At 38.1% G+C, this 22,117-nt stretch overlaps 1 protein-coding gene across 1 annotated transcript; it reads left to right on the top strand.

Moving 5' to 3' along the window:
* Positions 1-286: 286 nt before the first annotated feature.
* On the top strand, positions 287-21,743 carry LOC148860803 (transcription factor SRM1-like). Its single transcript, XM_088941122.1, has 3 exons — positions 287-504; positions 758-1,730; positions 20,818-21,743. The coding sequence occupies exons 2-3, from the start codon at positions 1,348-1,350 to the stop codon at positions 21,320-21,322; spliced, it is 888 nt and encodes a 295-aa protein (XP_088797248.1). The 5' UTR covers positions 287-504; positions 758-1,347; the 3' UTR covers positions 21,323-21,743.
* The last annotated feature ends 374 nt before the right edge of the window (positions 21,744-22,117 follow it).

Genomic DNA, 22,117 nt, shown 5'->3' with positions numbered 1-22,117 from the left:
CTCATTTTTAGGTTCCTTTCATGATTTTCATTCATTTATGTACCATTTTTACCTATTTTCATGAATTAACTCCTCACGAGATATCCATTCATCTTTCCATCAGAACATTTTTCATCCCATCCCATCCTTTCTCGGCAACCAAACAGATAAAAACCCCTTTATTAATTGCTCCTGTAAGGTGGGGTGTCGCAATCATGAAAAAAAAACCCAAGTATCATGAAAATTTGGTATTATTGGTTACTCCTGTAATTCTACTTACAAACCGCCTCGAGCACGGGCTGGGGCTGCCCTTTTCTTTAAAGAAAAATCTTTTTAATTCTCACCGTCGTCTCTGTGCAGCAACACATTCTATGCTAATAAACTTTTATATTCTTATCTTCTTTGTTTCCTATTATCCACCGTAAAAAAAATAGGATGAAATGTAAAAGGGTTCTTATGGAAGGATAATTTTCAGTGGGCCTGCCTGTTGACACAGTGTTTTTCCGAGATCTTCTCGTTAAACAGGTTGGCACTTGAAAAGCGTTGAGTTCTATTTTAGGTTTTAATCATTACATAACCTGGCTATTTTCTGTCTGGTTTCTTGTGGTCTTTTCCACATTTAACAATTCAAAACCCTACTTTTCTTCTGATTGGATTTATTAGCAATATTAGCTTTGTTTTTTCTTCCCACTTCTGTATTTATTGCATCAGTTTTTTGTGGGTTTATCAGATATTTCTCCTTCTCTAACAGAATTTTGTTGCCCTTTTGATCAAATAGGTCGGAACACTCTCAGAAGCCCAGTATCTATTGTGCAGCAAATCTCTATCGAGTTCTTCTTCCTTCTTCTTTTGATAATCCTTCTTCTCTTCTTACTTCTGTTTTCTGCGTTTCTGACACTCCTGAAGGTAGTCTGTTCTGCTGGCTATTTGGCTCCTTTTGGGTTCGTTTCATTTTTCTTTGCTTACCTCTCTGGTCTGACACATCTGCTCGCTTTGAGAAAATGTTCTCTTGCAAGCGTTCCATCTAAAATTATTCTTGTCTATCTAACCTCTATAAATTAATCGGTGGATATCGGTATTTCTCACGGCAATAATTCAGATCCAAATTTCGAGGCCTATTCTGGAGAATTTCAAATACCCTTCGGTATTTAAACTGGAAATCTCTCTGAAAGAAAAGAGAAGGGACGGGGAACTAAAAATGGGAATGACTTCCGGATCTCTACATATGTATTTATCATCTTGAAGACTGGTTTTGACATAGATTTCGGAGTGTTTTGGTAGATTTCTTGTTCTTGTTCTTCCTTTAGGGTCCCTTTCCTAGTTCTTTCCCTGTGATGAAATTCTTTGAAGCAAACGAGAACTAGGCAAATGACTACAGATGAGACAGGTGATAGCTCCTTGTGGAGTAGGGAGCAGGAGAAAGCTTTTGAGAATGCCCTGGCAACCCATCCTGAGGATTCTGAAGATCGATGGGAGAAGATTGCAGCAGATGTACCAGGGAAAACTCTTTCAGAGATCAAACATCATTATGAACTCTTAGTTGAAGACATTAATGGGATTGAGTCTGGTCGTGTGCCTTTGCCTTGCTATGTTTCTTCAGAGGGATCAATGGACTATGCAAGTGAGGCTGGGGCTGCTAAAAAAGGAGGTAATTTTGGCAATTTCCAAAATGATTCCAGTCATGGAGGGAAAACACAAAGATCTGATCAAGAACGCCGTAAGGGGATAGCTTGGACAGAGGATGAACACAGGTAAACTGATACCGTTGAAGTTTCTTTATTTTCTATAGCCCAAATGTGTAGATATATCCTGCAAAAGAAATACTGGTATATAACTTTACTTAGAGATTGGTTACTGTTTCATTATTTTATTGATTAGTGTGTCTCCATACTTTTAATTTAATATAATACCATGCTTTTGAGGAAATTTGTTTCCAACCTTGTGTTGCGCTTCATCTAGAACTATTTAATTTGTAGTTGTACGTCTGCTTTTTAAAATATGGATGTATAAATATTTCCTGCAAATGAAATACTGAGAATTATTTATCAGAAAAAAAATACTGAGAATTGGTCTATAGTTAAAGATTGTTCTTTATTGTAGATACACCATCCGCCTTTGGCTACTCCTATTCTTGTTTAAGGCCTGGACTTACTCCATGGGTCCCTTCTTAGAATCCGACTTCTCACATGTTATCATGTTTCCAGACTTCCATTCTTCTTGTTTTGGTTCAATATATATTTTCTTCTTATCTTACTTTTGTTCTCCCTTATGTTAGAAGTATGGAGACAGCGAGACACACTATCAATAAAATAATGAAAAGAGTAGCAAGATAAGCAAGAGAATGGTCTCAACAAGGAGAGTATAGAGGCAGAACCTGGGTACTCGAGACATTGCAATGAGAAACGACTAGAGTTTATCCCTAGATCATCTGGTTTATGATTTTCATAGGAATTAATAGCTTGGCCTTGAAATTTATCTTGGTCATTATACTGATTAACCTGTGTTGAGTGAAAGCTCCACTATGTGCTAGTCTGGTAAATCCCAATCAAATGAGGTGCTAGGTTCATGGTACTAAGGAAGTTGTTATTTTCAGTTTAGGGTTAGGATGGAATGCCAGGACCATGTTTCTAAAGTAATATCAGTTGACTAATTTACTGACTTAAAACTATATCTTTATAAAATAATTATTGCACTATCTTTGCAGTGTTTAGCATTCTCAGGAATTAGAATAGATAAGATGAAAAATCCATAAAGGGGACCAATTGAACTATCAAAAAGTAAACAAATAAGGGGACTAATTGGTTCTGTTGCTGGTGGTTTTGGTAGAGTGGCAGCATTAATTGTCTAATAACTATGGTAAATTCGCAGTATCAGTAGATGGTACTTCTGGGTGTTAGCATTCAAGCTAAAACTTTAAATTTAAGGATGACAAGTATCATGTGGTTTTCACAATTTTAAAATTTCATTACACTTTCTTTTATATCCATAAATTTCCAATTTTTCCAAGATTATTGGCATTCTGATTTTACTGTGATAGAATCTGATCTATGGGTTTGATTTAGAAGCGAGAATGAACCTTGGTTTGGATTAGTTTGAAAACATTTATAATTATTTGTAATCATAAATCATATGTGGTTCTTTGCCCTAATGCATCATTACTGTGAGGAATTCATTAAGCTGCAGAAATGATTAAATGCGTTATCAAATAGGTCAAGCTGTGAGGAATTTATTGTAATCTCTTATTATAATAAAGTTGATTTTATCATAAAAAGGGGCTCGAATGCTATTGAAGCCCATGATTTATTTCATTTTTTTCACCTTGCTTGGTTGCTTGGAGTACTAGCTTACAAACAGGGATTCATCTGTTATACTTTCCTCTAAGAAGTGCCTTTTTGTTACTGTATATGGATGTTTTTGGGTTGCTTGGATGGATTGAATATTTATATAAAAACATGGATTCAAAAGCTAAATCCCCATATTTTACTCAATTCTGCTCTGCTGTAATGGATTTTGGGAGACTACTGGAATTACTCTTTCAATTGTCTCCAATTCCAGTTCCACCCTGATCCCTTATCTAAAGACAGATTTAATGAACTTCTTATGTGATGCTCCATATGAAGAAATTTAGCTGAGAATTTGCTGGGAGGTTTCTAATAATAAAGGAAATCAATGGCTGTTTGCTAGTTTTAAAATATGCTTTTAATGGTTGAAATAGTAATATACTAATATCAGCCTGTTCTTTGTCTTCTAATGTATATGAGTAGAAATAAATTTTGGGAGCTTTCTAGGGTAGGGTTCAGTTTCTTTCTATGGTCTTATGAGGGTTACTCTTATGATTTGTTCTATAGTGACTTTGTAGATTTAAACTATATTATATTGGAGAGATTTACATCTTGCATAACTCCTTTAAGTTGTACTAGGCTTAACTTTGTTGTGTTTTCTTGGCATCTTTTGCCCTCCAAAGATCAGTCTTTCTTTAGGTAGTTCCCAGCGAACTTAACTTTTTTGGTAATATAAATAAAAAAAATTATTGATTAAAAAATAAAAAAGAAAACTTTATTGATAAAAGAAGAAAAACTACATCAGGAAGGTGATGAGAGATCACCAAAAGATCAAAAACAAAGCACAAAACAGAAAACCTGAAGAGATCTTTTGCAACAGAAACAAGAGAGTTGCAGAAATTAGGGTTTCAAGAGAGAGGAAGAAGAGAAGAGAAGAGAAGAAGAAGAGGAAGAAGAGAGAAAGTGTCAAGAGGTGTGTTATTCACTGTTCACATCCTCAAAAGATTACTTTATAATTTGAGAAAATAATAATTACAAGAAGGCCCCTATATGGGTGCCCAAATACTGAGAGAGTATGAGAAAGGAAAAAAAAAAACAAAAGACACCCTTGTCTAGCCATTCTCAACACTCTCCCTCAAGTTGAGCATATATGTCAATCATGCCTAGCTTGGCAAGGTTCTTAACCAACTTTGGATGGTGAACACCTTTAGTGAGGCAATTAGTTAGTTGGTCTTCTGACCTTACAAAAGGAAGGCAAATCTCTCCACTAGGAATTCTTTCTCTAATAAAGTATTTATTCACCTCAATATGCTTTATACGATCATGTTAGGCAGGATTGTGAGCAATATTTATAGTTGCTTGATTGTCACAGTATAGTCTCATTGGAACATCTGCTTGGATGCCCATCTTAGTCAATAAGGTCTTCAACTAGAGTAGTTTAGACACTCCATGAGCCACTGCCCTATACTCTGCCTCAACACTAGAACAAGCAACCACAGATTGTTTCTTACTTCTTCAGGAAACCACATTGCCTCCAACTGAGGCGCAATAACCGGATGTAGATCTTCTATCATCGATGGACCCTGCCTAATCAACATTTGTGTAAGCCTCAATCTTTAGATGGCCGTGGTTGGAATACAACATCCCTTTGTCAGGGCATCTTTTCAGGTAGGCTAAAATTCTGTTAACTGCCTGCATATGAGATGTCTTGGGTTCATGCATATATTGGCTAACCACTCCAACAGCATAGGAAATGTCAGGTCTAGTCAAACAAGGATACAGAAGGTGTCCCACCAATCTTTGATATACCCCCCTGTTTGGAAGAACTTCTCCTTCGGTAGAATTCAACTTGTGGTTGGGATCAATTGGAGTTTCTACAAGCTTACACCTTAATTTCCCAACCTCATGAAGCAAATCAAGTACATATTTCCTTTGTGGCAGAAAAATCCCCTTCTTGGATCTTGCAATTTCAATTCCAAGAAAGTATTGGAGATCACCAAGGTCCCTAAATTTCAAATTCAGAAGTAAGGAATGACTTTAACTGAGAGATACCTGTGATATCATCACCTGTCACAACAATGTCATCAACATATATTATCAACATTGCTACTCTAGCATCAACTCTTCTAATAAATAAGGTGTGGTCAGTCTGAGATTGAGAAAAACCAATCTTTAAGATGGCATTCCTGAACCTGTCAAGCCATGCTCTTGGAGATTGTTTTAGTCTATACAAAGACTTCTTTAAGTGGCACACTTTTCCATCACTGTTAAGAAAACTTACCCCAGGTGGTAAGTCCATATACACTTCCTCTTGTAAGTCCCTATTAAGGAAGGCATTCTTTACATCCATTTGATATAGAGGCCATGAGTAATGGGCGGCAGGAGACATGATCACACGAATAGAGTTCATTTTAGCAACTGGAGCAAAGGTTTCTAGATAATCAATGCCATAAGTCTGAGTGTACCCTTTGGCTACAAGACTTGCTTTGTATATTTCAATTGAGCCATTTACCTTGTGCTTAATAGTATAAACCCTCTTACACCCAACAAGAATCTTATCTTTGGGGCAAGGAACAACCTCCCAAGTCTGGTTCTTTATTAGGACCTCCATTTCTTGGTTCATAGCTTCCTTCCAGTGGGGGCATTACATTGACTCTATAACACTTCGAGGGATGGAAACAGAAGAGATAGCAGAAATATAAGCACAATATGAAGGTGAAAGAGCATTATAAGACACATAGTTAGTGATAGGATACTTGTTACATGTCCTCTTCCATTTTTGAATGGCAATAGGAAGATCAATGTTAGAATCAATAATAGGATTATTAGGAGGTTCAAGATTACCTGAGTTTGGGGAATCAGGTTGTGATAGGCATTCTACTTCAGAAGCCACCCTCTTATTGCGCTTGATGAAAAACTGCTGCCAGGACCGAGGTCGATACATAGGAGGAGGAGAAGGAGAAGGATAGAGGTAGGAAGAGAGGGAGGAATTGAGGTAGGAACAAGAAGGTAGAAGGGAGTATGATCTTCACTTGCATTTTCCCCTTGAAGAGAAGGACGGGGTGACTAGAAAAAGGAAGAGGATTCCAAAAAGGCCAGAGAGAGCATCAAAGCATCTATAGCCTTTTTGGACTGGAGAATAACCAAGGAATAAACACTTAATTGATTTAGGATCAAACTTGCGCCGGGAAGGACTCATATCATGAACAAAACATACACAACCAAAGACCTTAAGGGGTAGATTAGAAGGAGGTCCATCAGGGAAGAGTAGTTGATGAGGAGAATGAAGGTTAAGGACCCTTGATGGGAGTCTATTAGTGAGATATATAGCTGTCTCAACAGCATCACCCCAGAAACAAGTTGGAACATGAGTTTGGAACAATAAGCCTCGAGCAACTTCAACTGCATGCCTATTTTTTCTTTCAGCCACCCCATTTTGTTGTAGAGTATGACAATATGAACTTTGGTGAATAGTGCCCTTGTCTTCAAGAAATCTATGCAAGTGATGTTCAAAGTATTCCTTGGCATTTTCAGATCTTATTATCTTAACTCTTTTCTCAAATTGTGTCTCAACCATATTCATGAAGTTTTGAACAATCATAGGAGCTTCATCTCTACTTTTCATCAAATAAAGCCATGTATACCGACTGTAGTCATCAATGAAGAGAATGAAATATTTGCACCCCCTCCATACAGGGGACAACATATGGGCCCTAACATCAGTATAGATCAAGTGGAAAGCAACATCACTTCTTTTACTGCTTGCAAAATATATGTTTTTACATTGTTTGGATAAATGACAAACTTCACATTCAAAATTCAATTTGGACACAGAATCAAACAAGTTTGGAAACAAAAACTTGATAGAATTGACAGATATATGACCAAGGCGACAATGCCATAATTTCAAAAGACTCATTTTCTCATTGGAACAAGACTTAGTCTGGCTTGACAATCCATGCTCTGAAGGTCCATTCAGGAGGTGGACTCCATCCACTTCATACCCACTTCCAATCGTCTTCCTTGTGCTCAGGTCCTGAAAAACACAATGGTTGGAAAAAAAGGTCATTGAGCAATTGTGGGCTTTTGTTAGAGAACTAACAAACAATAAATTTTTTTGTAGCCGGGGCACATGTAGAACATAGTCAAGAGAAAGGTTATTAGTGATTCTGACTTCACCCTGACCCGAGAGGAGTCAAGCACATCCGAGGGATGAGCATCATTACCAATTATAGCTAAGTGAGCATCGTATTTCTCCAGCTTTAGATGAGGATTGAGCTTCCAACACCTTTCTTTGGTGTGTCTTGGCTTCTTGTAGTACTCACAAATAACATCCCCAACCTTCTTTGCAATGGGATGTTTGCTAGTATTTTGCTTGGGTCGTGATGACATAATGGTAGAATGATCACTCATAGAGGATTGCATCATGGCGGTTCTTCGACTTTCCTCCCCTTGTACAAAAGAGTAAGTAGTAGCAAGAGAGAACGCTTGCACTAAGAATGTGTTGCCTGGTGAAATCAAACTTTGGGTTTAAGCCTGCGAAAAAATCAGACTGTATTCTCCTCTATGTACTTCCGATACTACTCACCATCTTCAGGGTCCTTCCAAACTAGAGATTTCAAGTGATCCATTTCTTCTCAGATAAACTGTAGAGAAGAGAAATACATAGCAACAAATCTCTCCCCTTGACGTATACTGCAAGCTTCCCTCTGAAGTTGATACACTCTAGCGGTATTGTTAACTTAGGAATAAGTAGCAACCACCCTATTCCAAATATCCTTGGCAGATGGAAGAAACATGTAATTTTGGGCAGTATGAGGTTGCATTGAGCAAATCATCCATGCCATAACAAGGGAGTTGTCTTGTTCCTACCTTGCAAATTTCGGGTCTTTAGGACTTGGCTTCACTTCCCTTCTTGTGATGAATCCCAGTTTACCCCTCCCAGTAATGGTAAGTTTAGCAAACTAAGACGACTCTAAAAATTTAGTTCCATCCAGTTTAATAGTAGTTATCATACCACTGGAAATATCTGCAGTTCCCGAGAGCATGCCAGGAACCATTTGAAAATCCTTGGATGATTCCATATTCTAACAAGACACCTTTTCAGCAACCAAAAAGGACCCCCAACACTTTAACCACAGTTCCAAACCCAAAAACCAGCTTACCACACGGTTAAGAACCAAAGGAAGCCCGAAAAAACTAGGTTGGCGGCAAAATAGAAGGAGAAAAAAATCTTCCAAAAATCACACAGTGCTCAAAAAATTATGGAACCACTTCCCGTAAATCCCAAATTGAAAAATGACCTGAATGGTCTAGGTTTTACAACAGAAAAGTATCATTAAACGTGCTGTACATGGCTCGACATCAGATCTGGAATTTCTGCGATTTTTTCCTTAAAAAATCCACCAAAAATCATGAAGCTTCATATGATGACAAGAGTCATACCAATTTTTTTTTTTTAAATCAGGGCAAATCAAACTGTACTGGTTTCATAGACTGCTGCCGGCACCTGTACGGACTGCTGACGTCATCCGGCGGCGGTCTGACATCAGCAGAGAACAAATCCCAGATGCTTCTACCTGCTCTGACACCAAGTTGCAGAAACTAGGGTTTCAAGAGAGGAGGAAGAGAAGAGAAGAGAAGAAAAAGAAGAGGAAGAAGAAAGCATGTGTCGAGGTGTGTTATTCACCATTCACACCCTCAAAAGATTACTTTATAATTTGGGAAAATAATAATTACAAGAATGCCCTTATATGGGTTCCCAATATTGAGAGAGTATAAGAAAGGAGAAAAAAATAAAACCCTTTCTAGCCATTCTCAACAAAGAGAAAAACTAGATTAATTCAAGAAGGCTCCAAAAGCCAACACCCAGATCTTCCTTAGAAACTCTTTCAAATTCTGGAAGGATTAGAACCCAATCCATAATCCTTTTGCAACACATTAGTGTTAATTTCTCTCCAGAAAATGATCTGTTCTAAAAAAGTTCTTTTATTTCTTTCCTTCCACAATTCCCAGCAAATAGTAAAGGGGATGCAGCTCCAAACAATTTTTGCCTTGGTATTTCCTCTCATGTCAGGCCAATGAGCAAAGATGTCTCCTGAATATCTTGGATCCACCCATCTAGTCTTAATAGGACAAAGAAGAAACCCCAAATAAATCTTGAGTAGGGGCAGCCAACAGACAGATGAAAAACATTCTCCTCTGCATTCTCACACAATGATGCCAGTTTTTCTAGTACTTAATTTGTATCATTATCTGAGTAGGTATAGGCTTAGGTTATGTTTGGATAAGCTTTTGCTTTTGTGTTTTTCAGAGCACAAAAGCACGAAATATGTTTCATGCTTTGAATTTGGTAATTATTGTTGTCAAAACATGCTTTTGAGATTAAAAGCATAAATAAATTTTTGGTTATACCATGTTGCTTTACCATGTGTGACATGATAAATTCCATTTGTTGAAATTTATAATATACAAATGTCACATGACAATGTAGTTGTGCCATGTGGCATATATTCTGCCACACATGTGGACATTAAACTTAGGCATGTATTTTCCTTTTTTTTTTATTTTTTATCAGCAACAAGAACAAAGCTTTATTGATTAGATAATAAACGTGTCACTAATTTGACACATGGCATATATTTTGTCATATTCACAAATTTGCCATGTGGCATAATATTTTTTTTGAAGGATAAAGAAAAAAATTGTTAAAATAAGAGGAGGTGAGATACAACAGAGGGTGATAAGATATCACCAAAGAGCCAAAACACCCTCATGCACCCAAAATAAACCAAGGAACCCACAGCATACAACTAGGAAAACCCAACCAAAACCGAGCAAATTACCCTAAACATACCCAAAGCAGATCCCAAAGAAACAAGGATCACCGAACCGACAACTGATCCTCAACAAAAAACTCCTTTCTGAATCGCCACCTTTCAATCTACATCTGTGAGAAAACCCTCCTGGTCTGAGACATCCTCATCCCATCCCTTACTTCCTTCCAGATGATTTTTTTTCTTCAATTTCTCTTCCTTTTTTTTTTTTTTTTCTTTTTATGAATTCTTTGAAGGCCCTCCTAGCAAACCCCTCACCCCCCGAGAAACACAGACCTAGACTTTTCCTGATCGTAACCTCTCTCCACTAATTTCTGGAGTGCTACACCACCTGAATCTCCGTCAATAATATCACTACTTTGCGGAAACCTGTTCACACCGGAATCAGGCTTGATCCCACTCAGCTCACTTTCCTGATGTTCCTTCATCTGAAGGGGGACCGAAGACTGAATTTGCTTCGTTGCCTCCCTATGATCTGTACCAAATGTCCTATTGCCTCTCACTCTGTTTTTCCTGTACACCCATTTGTATTTTTTTGTAGGTCCTCCTGCGGCATAATACTTATGGGCATCATGGCATGTCGAAAATTTTGTCACATGGCATATATTTTGCCATATTCACAAATATGCCACGTGGTATATATTTATGGGCATCATGACCCATAATTGTGTCTTATGCCACAATTTTTTCCATGTTACATTTGCACCTCATGCCTTTTTGTGGATTATAAAGCACGAAGTAAAAAATAAATATGAATTTGTGCTTTTTGTTGCACAAGTGTTTATACTTTGGGTATTTTGCTTTGTAAAACACATGTTACCTGATTCTGAACCATTCTTTTTGCTGTCGAAACACAAAAATACTCTAGCTGATGTTTTGGTCTTAACAGATCACATACTTCAGAGGAGCCATTTACCATTTTATTTTTGATCAGAAAAAGAGAATTTAGCATTTTATAAAATTGAAAAACAGATTACAGTTTCTTTATCTACTCTGCACTCCAGAGTATTACAATATACAAATAAACCCAGATTATGTAGATCAACATCCCACTGTTGTGATACAGCCAGCTACAATTTAGCCCAAAGTATAGTAGGTCTATGAACTCCCTGTTTTGCTAGAGTATCTGCCAGTCCATTCCTGTCCTTTTAACCCATCCAAAGGTAGAGTTAAATCTTTTAGCAGGAGAATCGGTCTCCCTGAATGCAAATCTGTACTTCCATGGTGCTGAGTTTACTTGCTTAGCCCAAGCAATAACCAGAAGTGAGTCCCCCTCCACCTCCAATTCTCTGGCTTCTAATTGTTCTGCTAATTTCAGGCCTTGTAGGAGTGCCATTGTCTTTGCCTGAACTGAGTCTCCATACCCAATTGGTCCTAAGTACAAGGCCACAATTTCCCCATTGTGATTCTGGAATACTCCCCTTATTCCTGCTCTCCCAGGGTTTCAAAGGGAGCTTCCATCAAAGTTCAGCTTCAATTTATGTAGTTCTGGAGGTTCCCAATCCATCTTAGTAATCTCTTTATGTGTTCCCATCTGAGTCGCTTCCTTCCATTTTCTCATTATATCATTTATTGAGATATCTTTGAATATGTCAATAGTTTTTACCCAGTGTGCAGATCTGATTTTGATTGTTTCAATTACTTCTTCTCCTGACTTGCTCTTCTCATTGAAAATCCTTTGATTTCTTTCTTCCTACATGGTCCAATCTACAGCTGCTCTTGTTACCTTCCATAAGCATTTCACCCTTTTTTTTGTAGCCGTATAGAATTAGAGTTGAATAAGCTAACCACATCTTGTGGAGGGTCCCATATGCAGCCAAAGAGTGAGGAAAAGTAGTCCCAAACGCAGGATACAAAAGAGCAAGAGATTAGTAGATGAAGTAGGGTCTCACGACTAGTTAAACAGAGGATACAAACATGAGGAGAGAGGCACTTAACTGGCCTTCTTTTCTGAAGCAAGTCACAGGTATTAACCTTTTCAAGGAACACTTCCCAACATAGGGTTTGGACTTTAGGAGGGATTGGCTTACACCAAATTTTTCTTGCTGGAAAAGTCTCCCCCAAGGGATCTAAATGGGTAAGGGTGTTGAAAAAGGAGGCACAAGTAACCATCCATGGATGGAGACCAAACTCTTCTGTCCATAGAATTTTGATCAAGAAGACTTGCTCCAAATTTGAAAGCAGAAGAACTAGGGATTCACATTCGTTGTCCCTTAAACCCCTTCTAAAGCCAAAATCCCAGTTTAAACCAATCTTTGAGAGTAATCCAAACCTGGCAACAGGCTCAGTCTCATAGTCTAACGAAGTATAGAGAGAAGGGAATTGCTGTTTAAGGGGTGAGTCCCCTAGCTAAAGGTTTTTCCAAAAAAGGACTTTGTTTCCACACCCCATATCACACCGAATATAATTAAGGAAAGAAGGAAGTACCTCAAAAATTGCTTTCCAAGGGGAAAAAGAAGCTGCCTGAGGTGCTATTCTTGCGTCCCAACCATTGCCCACTACACCATGGATGCTTTCAATGATCTTGTGCCACAACCTTTCACTTTCTAGGGGAATCTCCAAAGCCATTTTCCCAAGAGAGCCGTATTCCTCTTAACCAGATTTCCTACACCAAGTCCTCCTTGATCCTTGCCTTTACATACCTGTTCTCATTTTATCCGATGGTCTTTCCTTTCATCTCCCGGCTCCCACAAGAAATCTCTCATTATTTTTTCCAATTGCTTTGCAATTTTTACTGGGATCCTAAAGGTGGATAGGTAATAGGTGGGTAGGTTGGCTAGAGTGGATCTAATCAAAGTGATTCTTCCCCCCATGGAAATGTAGTTCCTCTTTCACATGGCTAGCTTCCTAGAAAATCTTTCTATTATGGGTTTCCAAGACTTTTAGGCTTCAGACTCTCTGGAAATGTTCTACTAGGACCTTCAAGTTTCTTAAACTGGATTCTAAGCAATCCTCACAAAATATGATTATGTCATCCACAAACTGCAAGTGAGTTACTACAACCTGATTTCTTCCTACCCTCCATCCTCTAAACTGGTTTTCTAAGTCAGCCTTTATAATCAGCCTACTTCGCACCTCCACAACCAGGGTGAAAAGGAAGGGGGAAATGGGGTCTCCTTGCCTTAGCCCTCTTTTTGTTGGGAAGAAATCTTTTGCCACACCATTGATTAGAATTGAGAAATGAGCCGAACTGATACAACCTTTGATCCATTTTTTCCATCTTCCATCCAACCCAATCCTTTCCAGTAAACCTAGGAGAAAGGACTAGTTCACCATATCATAAGCTTTCTCTAGATCTAATTTACAAATTATGCCTTTGCATCCTTGTTTTTTCCTTTCTATTACACATTCATTTGCCACAAGAATTTGATCAATTATTTATCTCCATTCCACAAAGGCTCCCTGATTTTGAGAAATTACCTAGGGCAAGATGCTCTTAAAACGTCCAGCTAGGACTTTAGCAATGATTTTGTACAAGATACCCACCAGGCTTATTGGCCTATGGAGATTTGGCATCTTTTCTCATGGGCACTAGGGCTATGAAGGTTGCATTTGCTCCTGGTGAAATCTTCCCTTTGATGTGGAACTTAGTGAAGACTTCCATCAAATCAGATTTTATTATTTTCCAGCAATCTTGAAAAAAAGCCATTGAGAAACCATCAGGTCCAGGGGCTTTGGATCTCTCCATTGAGAAAATTGCCTCATGAGCCTCTTCCACACTGAAGTGCCTTTCTAGGAGGGCTACTGTCGCTTCCGACACTCAAGACCAATTCAGATCCTCCAACTCCATGATTCTTTCACCTACAGTGGAAAACCGTGATTTAAAATAATCCACAAAGGTCTTTGTAATTTCTTCCTCTAAAGTTATCATCTGGCCTTCAGATTCAACTCTAGAAATTTGATTTTTCCTTCTTCCATTTGCCACTGAGTGAAAACATTTTGTGTTCCCATCACCCTCTAAGAGCCATTTACATCTCGATGTTTGTCTCCAGGAAATTTCCTCATCTCTAAAAATCTCTTCTAACTACACCTTTAGGTGCCATCTTTCTGATCTTTCCTCCTCAGTACACACTCTTTGGGCTTCCTTGCAATCTAACTCCTATCCTTTTAGCAATTAGTTCTTTTTTTTTCTTTAATTCTTCCAAATTCTTCCATATTCCAATCCTTAATCCTTTCTTTCAACCTCTTTAATTTTTTCATGAATCTCACCCCTTTGTTGTTGGCATTGATCCCATCTTCCATGTACCACTCCTTTATTTTTTTCAATGAACTTTGGGACTTCCAACCACATGTTTTCAAATCTAAAAGGAGTGGGACCCCTAAAAGAGTGCTCTTGGCTAAGGCTTAGGGGACAATTGTTAGAGATTACCCTAGGATTCAATGAACTTTGGGACTTCCAACCACATGTTTTCAAATCTAAAAGGAGTGGGACCCCTAAAAGAGTGCTCTTGGCTAAGGCTTAGGGGACAATTGTCAGAGATTACCCTAGGAAGTGCTTTTCAAGGCTAGGTTTCCCCAATGTTCCTCCCACTCTACAGAGAACAACAACTTATCCTTTTGATCAAACTTGGTTTTCATGAAAGTTGGGCTAGGTAAAAGAGGCTTGCAAAAGGCGGGGTTCTTTTAGCTCTAGAGACTCTACCAGGGCATTAAACCTCCTCATACTAGTGGTTATGGTTTGGTTTGGTTTGGGCTATTTGTTTCATTTGTATATCTTATGACATTGAAATCTCCCCCCAAATACCAATGTCCCTCCCACAGTCCCTTAATTGCTGCAAGTTCCTCCCAGAACAAGTCCCTTTCTCTATATGAGTTAGGGCCGTGCACATATGTTAATACCCATTCACCATTCCTTATTGTCTTGGCTTTTATTGATATTGAATACAACCCAATTAATTCTTCTACACGTTCCACTTCCTCATTCCTCCAAATTGTGAGAATGCCACCAGAAGCACCCGTAGAAGGGGCAAAAGACCGGCTTAATCCTCTGCTATACCAAATGCTTCTTATCCACCTTCTATCTAAATTTGAAAGTTTTGTTTCTTGAATCATTGCAATTTCCGGTTTATCTTTCCTTAATACACTTCGTATAACTCTTATCTTTTTAGCACTACTTAATCCCCTCACACTCTAGCACAAAATTTTCATTTCACTTTTCTTCGTAAGCCCCTTCTACTTCCCGCTTCTAGTCGCCTCCTTACTTCTCCCTCTTTTTTTGCTTTCAGCCTTTTCATAAGACACCCCACACACTAACTTTTCCACTTCACTCAGTTTTCTCTTCCTTTTTTTAGTTTTTATCTACACACCCTTCCTTCCTAAGGTAGACTTTGAGTTTTGTCTGTTCTTTCCCAGTGTTTTTTGGTCTCCTTCCTTTCCCCTTTCGCTGCTCCCTTGATGCTCTTGCTCTATCAATATTTTTTATTGAGTTTCCCCTCCTTCTCTGCTTCGCCCTTTGCAAACTCTTGTTTTTCCATTCTATTTTCAGCAGAATTTTCCATCTCAATTAAGGCCTCTAATTTTCCCAAGACTAGATCCATAATCTCATTTTCTCCTATATCCACACTTCTGCTTTCTATTGGTTTTCTTGACACACTTGGGTCCAATTCCACATCAGATGTAGCTTCCACAACTAGATCTGCACAAACAAGATCAGCAAATTTAGCAGAAGGAACAAGAGGAACAACAAGCGAAGGAGAACAAGGGGAGGCAAAAATAGAGGACGAAACTCCTTGTAATGGAAGAGGGGATCCTTGCCCAAAGGTAGACTGTGAAGGGTTGTGCTCCTCTTCTGCATTCACCTGGACCACTAACTGGATTTGTTCGTCAGTTGCACCTCGATTTGGGCTCGTTCGGAGGCCCACATCCCAACACTAACACCTTGTTCCTGAACTTGACCTGTTCCTACCTCCCCTACTTGTTTTCGCCATTGAGTTATCTTGGATTACCTTTGGGAGACAACCCTAAGAAAGGTAGTTTTTGGAATACGGTGGTGGAAAGATTTGAGAAGAGACTTTCTTCTTGGAAAAAAAACCATCTTTCTCTTGGTGGGAGGATCACACTAATTAGGGCCACTCTAGTCAATTTACCCATCTACTTCTTATCAGTGTTCAAGATTATAGCAAAGGTGTCCAATAGGTTGGAAAAGATGATGAGAGAATTTTTGTGGGAGCCGGGAGAGGAGAAGAGGGACCATTGAGTGGGGTGGGAGGTGGTGGTTAGAAGCAATAGGTCAAGAGGTTTAGGGATTGGGAACATTAGAAAAAAGAAATGTGGCCTTACTGGGGAAATGGTTATGGAGGTTTTCTTTAGAGGAGAAGCCGTGGGCTAAAATAGTGGCGAGTATTCATGGGCTGGAGGACAATGGATGGGATGTTGGAACTCCGACAACAACTACAAGTGCTTCACCTTGGAAAGCCATCCATGACCTATTACCTGTCTTCTCCCCTTTAATTAGGTATGATTTAAACTCTGGCAACCTCATAAAATTTTGGGAACAGACTTGGGTGGGGAATTCCCCATTGGAGGACAAGTTTCCGTCTTTGTATGCTCTCTCCGACCTAAAAAATGAGCCCATATCCTTCTTCATTGTTCCTTCTTCCTCAAATTCTGGGTCTGGTTGGAACTTGGGCTTGAGAAGGGCTGTTAGAGATATAGACCTGAACAACACTTTGACTCTCTTGGGTATTCTTGGACCCCACTAAGGAAGACACTAGAATTTGGACCCCCACCCCCTCAGGTTCCTTCTCTTGTGCTTCCTTCTTTAAAGTCTTGATTCAGTCAGATAATCCCGTAGGCTTTTCTTTCCTTGTTAAAGAGATCTGGTGCAAGCCAATTCCTCCTAGGGTTGGAAGTTTTTGTTGGGAATTATTTCTTAATAGAATCAACACTAGTGATTTGTTTCAAAGAAAGAGACCCAAGACTTGTTTATCCCCTCATAGGTGTGTTCTTTGTAAAGTTGATGGGGAGATTGGTTTTCACCTTTCGATTTCTTGCCGGGTTGCCAAAACTATTTGGGGATGGGCCTTTTCTCTCTTCGGGCTTGGGTGGAACCCCCCTGTGGATGTGCAGAGCCTTTTTTGTTCTTTTTTCAGGTGGCATTTGAAAAGGGGTAGAACTATGTGGAGATGCCTAAGGGCTGCGGTGTGCTGGTCAGTTTGGGAAGAAAGGAATTCAAGACTTTTCTCTGAAAGAGAGAGAAGTGTTGAAAATTTGATAGAGCTGGTTCACATTAGGGTATTTCAATGGCTGAAATCATCGGACCTATTCATAGATTTTACTGTGGATGATCTGCCAAGGAATTGGAGAGAGATCGCTAGTAGTGCCCAGGTCAAAACGGGTCTAAGTCTGTCTTGGACCCCTGCCCCCACTAGATTTATAAAGCTGAACTTTGATGGTAGTAGTAGAGGGAATCCTAGGAAGTCAGGCATTGGGGGTGTATTTAGGGATGAGAATGGGACTGCTTTAGCTATGTTCTCAGGCCTAATCAGGAGCAATGACTCTCTCAGGGCTGTGAGATCTTTGCAGTCTTGGAAGGTGCCCAAAGAGCAAAAGATATGAACATTAGAAGGCTTGCAATTGAAGGGGATCTAGAGGTGGTGTTAGGGTGGCTGCAAGAATGACAAGGCTGGACTATGGAACTACAACGACAAAAGGAGAAAATTCAGATGGCTGGTTAGGGACATGGAAATAAAGTTCAGTTGGGTGGACAGGGAATCTATATTTTGGGCTAAGTTGTAATTCTGGTTTTCTCATTGTGGGGGTTCATGCCTCTGCTGGGGAGTTAAGAGAGTTTATCTCCCCCTTTGTATAATTAATTATTCTGATTGATTGATGAAAGTTTTGTTATTGATAAAAAAAAAGCAAAGAATCCCCATAATCAAATTGTAGATAAAAAGGTTCAAATCACATTAGCAGATTGCTTTTTGAAAATATCACACGATTTATAAACGAATTATTGCATCCCTATTTTGAATCACGATTTTAAATTGAATTGTGCAATTTAACATGAATAGTGTTTTTGAAGAGTAAAAAATCTTTCCCCTTTTAAAACTTCTTTTATTTTATGACGGGTATGTGTATAATTTCATCTCAGCTTTATAAGTAATTGGATCTGCACTGTTCCTGACTGGTTGACTGGGGATATGGAGAAACCCTCACCAAAACCCTCATTTGAAGAAAGCTTCATCTCCATGTTTCAACCTTGAGCTCCCCTGCTAGTTCGCTGAAAAGGTTTGAAGCTTGAAATTTCTACTTGTAAAAACATGAGCTCCACCTTATGTTCATCTCTTTTTCAACATGAGGGACCTTTATATTTCATGAACAATGGGGCTCCACCCTATATTTTCTTATTCATCTCTTTTCTTAGAGAGTATTTGCGAAACTGAACTTTGATGGTATTTTTTCTTCGCTCAGTAAGGATAGTTTTGATGACTCTTTATTTTTGCTGCTTGACTGTTTGTTTGGTTTATAATTGGGTATTAGACTTTATGAGTCCAATGACATAGTTGATAGGGCCCAAACTAAGCAACCCCTAAGCTTGACCTGGAAATTATATACTTATGGTAAATATTATTATATAATATTTAGATAAAAATTTTATATTAATATATGGATAGAAATTTCTATATATATTTTTTAGAATAGATAAAATTCAGTAAAAATTTAATTTGTAAAAAAAATCATAGTTTTATAATTAACACGGGCAAGCCTGTCCCTGTCCTAGGCCCAGATAAATGTTGTTACATTTGAGGTGTGGGTCGGGCTGGGCCCTAAAAACTGTTAATTCATTATCAAAATCTGGCCTGAGATCTTTTAGTTTTTTGGTTCATTGGGCTACACAATGGGGGTAGGCCAGCCCATCCCCCATAGCTCGTTTGGCTTTAATTTATCTAAAAATAGTTAAAAACCCAAAAATAATGCATGAATGAGTTGTACTCAGTTTGGTCAGTCCAATTACACATGTCACATCACATTGTTATTGATAAAAAAGTTACGAATATCACATTTCTCTTAGGGGTGCAGCTTGGGTGGGTTGGGTTAGGTTGAGGATCAACCCAAGTCTAGTTTGAAGACTTAAACCTTGAGCTCAGGCTAAGGTTAATTTAATTATGACTAAAAAAGTTAATCTATAGATTAATTTAATTATGGTTATGGCATAATTTTATATGTTTACTAATATTTAAGTAAAAATTACAAAAAATTGTAACATCTAATCATTAATAAATTAAAATAAATAAAATAGAACACAAATAGATAATATGGAAACATAATTATTTTATTAAGTAATTAACAGTAATTTATTTAATTTTTTAAAGTTATTAATATAATTAACCCAAGGGTTTTTTACAAAAAAAATTAACAATGTTTCATTGATTGACAAAATCAGATACGTTTCTAAACAAATTGCAAAAGTAGTGGTGGGGACAAAAGGTTAATATTTTGTGGGGCTAAATTGCCGTTTCTTAAAATCATGTAACAACTCTTTCCCCATTCTGTCACTCTCTCTTTCTTGCTTCCCGTAATGAAGATTTTGGGTTTGTAAGGCTTGCTGGAGGGAAACTGAAGAGACTTCAACAATATTTGAAGTTAAAACACCTTCTTCTTCTCCTCCCCCCACCTAATACAGCAACATTGGAGCACACCAATCAGAAAACCTCCCTTGTTCATCATTTGTCAAAGTGCACTGAATATCATCCAAACTGTCTCTGTGTGTGGCTTAAATACTTTCATCGGTTAAAGTAATACAAGATAGACAAGAAGAAGGCATAAGAGAGAATGAAAGAGAAACAATCAATTAAACTTGAGGAGTATGAGAGTTTCCTTGAGAACCCCCATTACCACAATTTCACCATCAAACGACTTAACCAGGTCTTATTATTTCTTTAAAGTTGTATTGGATTCCTCTAGTTGAAGAAAAAGAGCTCCTTGAATTACAAGTAGATATGGAATGTAATTACAAGAGAGAGACTTAAAAGGTTTCTGTTGTTTCACTTTCTCTTGACAAATCGAGAGAGAGAGAGAGAGAGAGAGAGAGACTTAAGGGTTTGTTAATTTTGTTTAGTCTTGGTGCCATGATGCTATGTACTTACCTATCCTCAGACTCAATATAACATTTTTCTTTTTATTGTTGGGAAAAGAAAGAAAATGGAGCTGAATACCTTTTTTTTTTTTCTTTTTTTTGATAGGTTTTTGTTATGTTTATTGGCTATATACATAATTACATATATATATATATATATATATATATATTTTATATATTGTGATTACTGACCCCAAAAAACCCTTTTTATGCACTAGTGGAGCATTACAAGACATTTCTTTTTTTTATTTTTTCATAAGTATTATTAGAATTCGGCCTGCCCTTGAATTCTGTTAGAATGATAACAGAAGAGATAAAAGAAAGAGGAGAAGAGAGAGAAGAAGAAGAGAAGAGAATAGAAGGGGGGATAGGTCTGGTTCGAACAAGAGAGAAAATCAGTCTCTCACATTTGGCCAGATCTGTTTTATATTTCTATTAATCTGGAAATGACACCTTTTCCCCTACTTAAGTGAGGGACGTAAGGACTAACATAACTTTACACATCAGCAACTTAATCATAAGCATAAAGACAAAATTACCCCTACACAGTTGACAATAACAAGCATTTTAGTTTTTTTTTTTTAATTCAATTTTATCAAATTATCAATTTCTCCATATTCTTATTGTTACTGCTGTGGAACAGATTATTTCTTCTTGGATTGGATAAATATGGGAAAGGAGATTGGAGGAGTATATCCAGAAACTTTGTGGTGTCCAGGACGCCTACACAGGTGGCCAGCCATGCACAGAAGTATTTTATTCGCTTGAACTCAATGAACAAAGATAGAAGACGAGCAAGCATCCATGATATTACTAGTGTTGGAAATGGAGACATAGCAGCGCCCCAAGGGCCAATTACTGGTCAAAACAGCGCACCCAGTACAGGAGCATCAACTGGTAAATCCAATAAACAATCACCTCAGCCCCAACCTGGTGCCCCTGGTGTTGGTGTCTATGGCACTACTACTATAGGCCAGCCCATTGGAGGACCTCTCATTTCAGCTGTTGGAACTCCAGTCAATCTTCCTGCCCCAGCACACATGGCATATGGTGTTCAACCCCCAGTTCATGGATCTGTTGTTCCTGGTGCACCAATGAATGTGGCTCCCATGACATATCCAATGCCCCATGCATCTGCTCATAGGTAATTTGGCTGCTAAATCACCTAGTGTACAAAACATAGAGAATAGATGGCTGGTGCTGGGTCCTACATCAGGAATAGATAGCTGAGGTTGCAACCACAGGTAGTCTAGTGCTATTGTATCTCTAGAATTAAGTTTGTTCAATTCTTATCATGTTGAAATAAGGTGTAGGGAAACATAGTATGCATGTGTATAGGCAAATGTGGAAGAAGAGGTGGCTATTTAATTAATAGAGCAGCTTGTAGTGTATTTCTTTCATCTTTTAGGTTCCTAACATGGCCCTCACCACTACTGCTATTGTTAGGTGACAGGAAACAATGTATGGTAAAGAAAGTTGTAAAGAGCCCTATTCATATTTTCACTGTTTCAGTGGTGTAAAAAACTGATAAGGTACCGTTGCTCTGATATCTGATTGACTTTCTTCTTATTCCTTGTTTACTTTGTCATCTTTACCGTTATCATTAAGACTTGTCCTAACTACATGGTGTTAGCTACATGAATCCTATTCAACTATTATGTTCAGTTCCATATCTATTGTTAAATTATGAACCTTAAAATCATTTGCCACTATCCTCTACCCATGTCCTTTGTCTGCCTCTAGTTCTTTTAATTCATAAGAAATGTTGCTGGTGTGGTAGATGGTCTTCTCTAGTCTCTTGTTTTTTTTTTTTTTTTTTTTTTTTTTTTTTTTTTTTTTTTTAACGTTAGGCTTTTATCCGTTGTACAAATTTATTTCTACTAATTTAAATATGGAGTGTGACTATGGTGCAGTTGACGCAAAAACATGTATCACGTTAAAAA

Source organism: Nelumbo lutea, chromosome 4 (genome assembly GCF_056320005.1).
Source record: "Nelumbo lutea isolate HS-2025 chromosome 4, American lotus-T2T, whole genome shotgun sequence".
In the NCBI taxonomy this organism is placed as follows: domain Eukaryota; kingdom Viridiplantae; phylum Streptophyta; class Magnoliopsida; order Proteales; family Nelumbonaceae; genus Nelumbo; species Nelumbo lutea.
Note: the sequence above shows the minus strand (reverse complement) of the source record. Positions and strands in the feature narration are given on the sequence as shown.

Coding starts and splice junctions, on each gene's coding strand:
- LOC148860803 (XM_088941122.1), top strand. CDS start 1,348: ATGACTACAGATGAGACAGGTGATAGCTCCTTGTGGAGTAGGGAGCAG. Junction 1,731..20,817: donor TGGACAGAGGATGAACACAG/GTAAACTGATAC, acceptor GCTGTGGAACAG/ATTATTTCTTCTTGGATTGG.